The 8,118-nt window shown below is 40.7% G+C and overlaps 1 protein-coding gene across 4 annotated transcripts in view; it reads left to right on the forward strand.

Annotated features, from left to right (window-relative positions):
- lmo3 (LIM domain only 3) overlaps positions 1-5,635 on the forward strand; it is a 68,403-nt gene extending 62,768 nt beyond the window's left edge. For all 4 annotated transcript variants that reach the window (XM_042511347.1, XM_042511348.1, XM_042511349.1 and 1 more), the window contains exon 4: positions 5,068-5,635. In XM_042511347.1, the coding sequence (XP_042367281.1) occupies positions 5,068-5,173 (106 nt within the window). In that variant the 3' untranslated portion in view covers positions 5,174-5,635. The remainder of the gene's footprint in view (positions 1-5,067) is intronic.
- The last annotated feature ends 2,483 nt before the right edge of the window (positions 5,636-8,118 follow it).

The raw sequence follows: 8,118 nt of genomic DNA on the forward strand, positions 1-8,118 counted from the left end.
GTACACCTTCATCACTCAAGGCAGTTTACCTACTCTGAAAAGGAGCTAAAAGTCCTCCAAAGCAGCATTCCAGGAACAACAATAGTTTTAGTGCCTGTGGCTGACACAATAAAAAGGGGGGTTCTTAGAACTATGTAAAAGTTCTTTAAGTTACTACAGTTATGGAGTTTATACTTTGGCAGAGCAGATTAAATTCCATGGTGCAACACGGCTAATATGATCCTCCAGTTGTGGCCACATTGTTTGATTAACAATAAAATTTTTTGTGGTAATAGAAACCAGACATCTGTGACTGCTAAGCATTATGGGCTTAGACAATCACTAAAAGGCCAGAACATTTTAAAACACAACAGCAGTGGACATTTGGAACCAAAGACAAAATAAATATAAAATTTCAATCTCCTCCTTTCCAGATGTGAAATTATACTCTCTACATTACACTCCCCAAAGAAAAACTCATCCTCAGTGTGTCCTTGTGCTGCCGTCTGATTGCCCAGCAGCAATCTGCCAGAGAAGATTTACAACATGCTGTTACAATTAAGCATCAGTGTCACAGGGCCAAGTGTTTCTGAACCTGTATGCATCCTAACAGTAATTAGATTTGGTGCAGTTGAGACTATTTTCTCTCTTTGACAATCTCCCTGTTTCTTCATTTGAGTGGAAAGTGAATACTCTAGTTAACACGAGCCTCCGAGGCAAATTGCTGGCATCGCAATACATCTTTTAAGTGTGTGCCTGTGGAAGCCATTCTTTCTCTTCTTCCTACAACAAGAGGTCTCTAAAGACTCATTAGTCACAGTCACCTCTAAGTAAAGGGAGGAAGATGGAGGGGGGAAAGTGAAGGCAGTGCAGGGAGAGAGGAAGACAGCACCCGCAGAAGCTGACTGACTGTAATGTTAGAAACCAGGATATGATTGCACACCATCACATGAATACAGATACTAACAGATGTGGTGTTGAGGTAAACCTTTAATGAGGGTTGAGCTATAGCTAGCTCCTATGAGCTTCTCACACACTAACATATCTTATAGGTACAGATGGGTGACAAAATAAAGGAAAAACCTGAACCTGAGTAAATAAGTACAGAATAATGAAAGCAGATGCTTCTGCACAGGGATTACAGAATGGTTTAGAAATGTGAGAAAACAATGTGAGCCATGTGCTGTGGTCCTGACAGTCACCTGATCTCAGTCTAATTGACCACCAATTTCAAATTTTGATGCTGCATGGTAAGGTGTCAGTATGCCGCAAATGACATGAAGGTCTTTTGCATGGCAATGGTTCTTGCATGAAATGTTATGTTTATATTGCTCATTTGATGCTAATTTTTATGTCAAGACCTAAGAACTGCATTTTGTTCTTTTCTTTTTTTCTTGGTCAGAATGACAGTTAAGTATCCTTGAATCCTTGAAATCACCTACTGGTATATACATTTGTAAATACAAGAGGAGAACAGATTTAAAATATGATAATAAGACCCAAACATTATTGAATTAAGGAAATTTCATTTGAGTAAAAGTTTGTCTGACGATGTAATTTTCTCAAATGTTATGCTTTACCTTTTTGTCTGAATACTTACCATTATTTATTGTGTGTTGGTGTCAGGTATCAAATGTCAAGTATTTTTAGGGGGGGGGGGTGGGTGGGTGGGTGATGAGCTACTTAAAGCAGGGTGAATCAGGTTTCTTTGCAGGATTTATAGGCCAATACTGCTGAAGCTAATACAGTAAATCATTATATATTTCAACAGCAATGAGTTACACAAATTAGCTGTTTTTTTATTGAAAGCAAACCAAAATATCAGCATTCTCTAATAGATAGCTGTATTAAGGATGTATTCTGCAATTGTTTTTAAGAAAGTGGAAATACTAGGGCAACACAAGGTCCTTTATTAGACACGCCTGTGATGGGCCCAGTGTAATATCCTCATCATAATTGGTGCACAGATGTCACATATGCTGTTGACATTTCACCGAGCAGAAACAATTTGGCCGTGTGAAATAAGTGGAGGGCAGGAATAAGCGCTGCGAGGAGGGGGAGGAGGAAGACAAAGAGGCAGAGAGACGGCAGTGCTAGTGGAGAGAGGGTGTAAAGAAATAAAGGGAGATAAAGTTAAAGTGGGAGTGGGCACGGCGTCAGTAAAGACAGACACTAATAGATTCCAAGAGAGAATGTGTCATTTTTACAGGACATTTTTATTAGAGTGGATGACACCATTACATGAAACACACCTCTGCCTCAGCTTAATCACTATGTCAGACACATGAATGGATATTAGTCGTCTGTGTTTAGTTTGGTAATAAAGGTGTGCAAGCATCCTGGCAATACGAGAAATGCACATTCTAGACTATTCCTTTGAATTTATTCTTGTCTAGCTTTAAAAGTACTTCCTCAAAGGATGCTGGACAAAGATTCCAAGAAGGAGTCGGCATAGGAGCTTGATGCATTACCTACAGTGCTGGAAGGTTGGCAGGATGGCATTGCTAAAACCAGCTTGGAGTCACCGTCCTGAATGCTTATGTCATACCAGCCCATTCTCATTCCAAAGTGGTCAAATATTGCCGTCTTGTCAGTGATTTTTCATCACTTTTTACAAAGATATGATAAACTGCTCACCAGCGTACGTTTAAAACGTTAAAGATGTAAAACAAGGAGCTGGAAAGTCCCTATGAAGAAGGGGGGTGGTGTAAGGGTCCAACAAACCCTAGATTTTCACCCAGTGTTCCGCCCATATGAATGTAAAACCAAACCATGATGGGTTTACCAAAATCTATCCACATGCTTTTTTGGCCTAAACCTAACAGCTTGCTTTTGTTGACGTACCAGTGTTGGTTCCCATGTGCTTTTATTGCCTATATAACCACATACTTTTGTTGATATCCCGGCACTGGTTGGAGGATTCCTAGTGCGCAATAGAATGAAAGTCCAGTAACAAAGTGGCAATAATTGGGATGAGAAGATGTTGGTCATATCGCTGAAATGTGCCATGTTCTATCAAAATTATCATTATCATTCTTCTAGATAAGCGTAGATTCCTGATGATTTTTGGTCATTTTGGGGTTTGCTTTTAGAATACAAAACTCTTGTTCCCAAATTCAGACAATAAATACAATTTTGAAGCCTGAAAGGCATAATGACAAATGTTAGCTGCTAGCTTGTCACCATGCTAGCTTGGTTCTTCCTCTGGTTTTAAATTAACAATGTTTTGACTTTCAGAATATGAGACTCTTATCACCAAATTCGAACAATTAATACAAATTATGAAGCTTGTAAAGGCATGACAACAAGTGGTAGCTGCTAGCTTGTCATCATGATAACTTGGCTTTTCCTCAGATTTTAAATTAACAAAGAAGTTTAAAATTTCTTAAAACCCATTGGGTAAACAGCCAGTGACCCACTTGAACTAACATAAGTTCTAAGTGTTTTAATAGCCCATCAAAATATAGCGTTAAATTCAATTTTGATTACTACGGACATGCTACAAATTGTTAGCTCTGTTAGATGTTGAAATTTGGTTTGATTTTAGGTTGTGATATTTGGTTACCAAAATTCATTGTCAAGAAGTCAAATGCCATCATCAATTTGACATGGAATAGTGCCAATGCTGTTGATATTTTGTTGGTTTTAAGTTGTGTTGCCGTGCTGTAACCAAAGTCCAATGTTTTCCAAGCATCTCATGTCAATGCCATCTTGATGTAGAATAACAACAATGAGCAATGAGAACATATGAAAAACGAAACATCTGCAAAACCACATAAGGTTAATGTCAACACAACAAGAGATTCTAAAATGATTTGATATTTAAAATTTTGTCAATCTGATTTTAATACCAACCAAAGTTTAACGTTCCTCTGACATAAGAGTCCAACGTTAATCTGATGTCGTATTGACATCCAATGCCAGCTGGTCATACAGTAAGTACCAAGGTGTAATTCATTCAGGTTTCAGGTACACCTTTAAAGACCTTTGTCTGTTGTAATGTGATGTATTTTCCTTACTATTCAAAAACAATACACAAAACAATATACGAAAACAATACTTATATCCAAATGAAGCTAAGAATTCCCTTTTCCACAGTTTCAAAAAATTTAAATGTGTTTCAAGTTAAATGTGACTTAAAATGATTGAGCAAGTTCAATAAATTCAATAAATAAATTCAATAAATGTACGTGAACCACATCAGTGTACAGCTTTACATGTTTTTTTTCTAAATAAATGTCAGCTCTTCCTCAGAGCATTTGGATTTATTTCCAGAAACACACCATTCTCACACTTTTTGGTATTTTGTGCCAACACCTACGGTGTATTTGAATCCTGCTAATTGGTCCCAAATGGATGTAACAAATCATGCTCTCAATCTGCCCTGCAGCCCTGAATAAATGCTGTGAACAGCCCGAGCTTGTCAGGTACCTGAGCTCCATCCACTGTGTGCAGCTTCCAGCACTGAACTCAGCAGTCTTCACATCCAAGGAAGTCAAACGGAGGCGAGGCTCACTGTCCCCATCCCCTTCCCCCGCACCCCGGCTCCACCTCCCCCCTGGTAAACACTGGCACCGCTGCTTGCCGACCTTGTCTAACCTGCACATTGAGGGAGATAAGCAGCCCTCAGGACAATACAGGGAGAGTTACTGCTCTTACGCGTTCAACATAATCTCCACTTGGCTCTGTGCTGAAAGGTCAAGCATAACTGTGGCCCCCCCCTGGCTGGAGCAGGACGAGGCCGCTGCCGAGGTCGGTGGGGGTTTCTGTAAGAGCTGCAGGTGGAAAGGAACCCCGGCTTGAAACAGAGATAATTCCACCCCCCCGCCCCCAAGCCCTGCATTTCCCCCCTTGTAATTGAGTTGACTTGTTTCCTAGAGGAGAGCCTCGCCTGCACACGGCAGCGCTGCAGCTGAAGGGGGGTGTTGGCACCAAGGTTACGTTTGCCAAAGTAGAGATGTTATAGTCAGGAAGCTAGCGCGGCAGCTGGCTAGGCCTGCTAGCCTACAGCTCCGTGCTAATGATGAGATTCTTGCTTTGATGCTTATGTAAACCCCTTTCCCTCCTCTGTCTCTTTGTGTGGTGCAGGTTTTGTGTGGGAGACAAGTTTTTCCTGAAGAACAACATGATTCTGTGCCAGACAGACTACGAGGAAGGGCTGATGAAGGAGGGCTACGCTCCCCAGGTCCGCTGACCCTCGTAGACCAGCGAGAAGGAAGAGGAGGAGGAAGAGGAGTGGGAGAAAAAGAGAGAGACTGAAGGAGAGCTTGCAATCACACAACAAAAAGCACTATTGCCTCCTGTCCAGCTCCTGTCCCCCACATGTACATAACTAAGCAAGCTTCCCTGGGAGGGGAGGGGACACACTCTGCTGTACAGAATAGCCATAGAGACGCCAGTGTGGCATTGAAAGGCCCCGGAAGCCTACAACAAACTACAAGTGTGAAAAAAATATTTTGGCCATTTCTTTGTTTGTGACAGATGCTGCCTCTTTCCTCCTGGCCGACAAACATCGGCTTCAGAGCAATTTCTTACCAACAAGCTGATCCCTTTTCCCGTTGGAAAGCAAAAAAAAAAAAAAAATGAACCCACCCAAAAGCAGTCTTGTCTCATCTTACCTGACAAGGACAGACAACTTGTACTTGAATCTAAAACACACTGACGTATTGTCAATCAATGTAATTTTGGGATGAAGACCTTTTTACTGTATGATATCAGATTTAAAACACGGTGAATGTACACTGACGGGCAGCAAAAATAACGCTGATGACTAATTTGTTGCTGTGTGTGTGTGTGTGTGTGTGTGTGTGTGTGTGTGTGTGTGTTTGTGTGTGTGTGCGCGTGCTGTGTGAGAGCACTTTGAGGACTTGTCTGTCATGCAGTCTCACAAGGCTTGGTCTGGTCCATATAGTCATATCGAAACCTCCAAAATTCATCAAAATACTTCAAAATCATACTGATATTGACTCGTGGGCATAAAAATCAGAGGATGTGAAATAATCCATTAACGTTTCCATGAATGGATGGAATCTCTCAACCAATCACTACAAGGGATAGGTTTAGTACTCAATATCTTTAAGGCATCTTCAGTCAGAATATACCTGCATTTGATCCTTTTTTCCACCAGAACTAGAAAAAAAGGACTATTTGTATGGTTTATGTTTATCAAATTAATGCAACGTATTATTGAATCCAGCAGCAGACTTATACAGTCTTTCATGTGGTGAAGTATAGTGCAGTATATTTATGGAGTTGGCAGTTCAGGAGTGCAGAGGTGCCCCCCAAACCTTGGAAAGTATGGCTATCTTTCACCCTTGTGGCATCTGGTGGCATTTTAAGCAACTGAATACTTCCATTTGCATGATGGGTATTGAATAAAGTAGATAAAAAAGGTATCAAATGAAGAACTGGTCCTGGTATTGGTATTGGTATCATATTTCTTTAAATGATCCCCAGCCCTGATTACTACAGAAATATATTTGAGACCACTATGTCACTAGAAGACAATTGACCCTTGAAGACTTGAGTCACAGAGGTCTACTTTTCTGTTAGCACCAAATAAAAGTGTGATTGTCCTTTTCTGGTCTAACTAAGCAGCTTTTGAATACATTAAAGCTACACTGACTGGTAACTGTATTTTATTTTGGCACTGACATATTTTAATGTGAAAAATTCTGTTAATGATGAAGCCCCAGAAAATCATAACTTGGCTTTCTGACTTTTTAGCTTCTTGCCTACTCAGCAAATATCAGTCCAGGTTAGCAAATAGACAGCCAAATTTATAGCAGTGGATACCAAAATAGATCTAAACGTCCAACTAATGTTGGACACTCATTCATCAGGTGGACACAAGTGGACGGGTGAGACTCCAGCTGACCAATTACGTTTAAATTCCATTACTTCCGATGTCACTTACACTAGGAGGTCAAAGTACCCTGTGCAAAGTTCGGCTCCAAAATTCCATACTTTCAGTAGCTGCTCTCTGGCTCCTTGCTATTCACATTAGCAGTTGTGTCGGTACAGCTGGAGATTGGCTGGTTTTCAGCAGAATGCAACACATCTCCTTCCACTGGGCAAAGCTAGGGACACTTTCACTTTGTCCACCGCATCATAAAATGGGCAAGCTGTAAAGCATTAGCATATTGTCACCAATCGCCATATACTGCACTAATGACTTAGTCCGTATTGCGGACGCATGGGCATGCCTAGATGGTAACCCCTGATGAGCGCAAAGTCAATTTTTTCATGTTTGATGTTTCGAGTGATCATTGTAACCCTAGCCCCCAACAAAACATGGCTAAACTTTGGCCGCTAGTGGTATCCAAATGAATAACTACTAACTAATAACTAGTTATTAGGACAAACATTTTTTTCTTTAACTCCAATAGTTTCTTTGTTTTATACATTTTTTTCTTTTTTTTATTATCATTGAGCTTGATCCAGTTTTCCATTCACTGACTTGTTACCCCCCAAATTTTTGTTCTTTCCCTTCATTATCTATATGATAGCGTGCTTATACTGAGAAGATAACCTGAGCCAGAGCCTTCCAGGGGTCTTTTGGTATTTGCAGTCCCCTAAGCTTACTCAAACCCTTACCCTGATCATTTTAAACTAAACTATTATATTTCGCTAAACCTAATCAAGTGCTTTTTGTGCCTAAACCTAACCAGACCTTAACCACAGCACTGTCACATCATACAATGCCAGTTTCGCAAATCTAGGGTTACCATCTAGCCTAGCCCAGGATGCAAATTTTGGAATCCTAGGATGGTAAAGGAATGGCCTGCCTTACTTTGCCTTACTCTGGTTAGCATCTCCTGACATTCTGATCTTAACACTAGCTTATTCCACTCCTCTTGCCTAAACCTACCCGATCCAACCAATGAAATCAACAAGAACTAGTGAGTCATAGGGAGAGTAGGGCGGCTCATTTCTTCACAATCCTAGGATTCTCAAAGGTGCATCCAGGACACATCAGGGGGCATTGCTGTTTACACTACAAAAGATATGTGGTCAAATGCGTTCCAGACTACCTTGGCAAGTGGTTTGGCTCACAATGCATCTTGGTGGTCTTTTACACTTGTATTTAGCGCTGTCCACTTGTGATCAGATCACCAAGGTGCATAATGATGGGATATT

The sequence above is a fragment of the Plectropomus leopardus genome, chromosome 22 (assembly GCF_008729295.1).
Source record: "Plectropomus leopardus isolate mb chromosome 22, YSFRI_Pleo_2.0, whole genome shotgun sequence".
NCBI lineage: Eukaryota > Metazoa > Chordata > Actinopteri > Perciformes > Serranidae > Plectropomus > Plectropomus leopardus.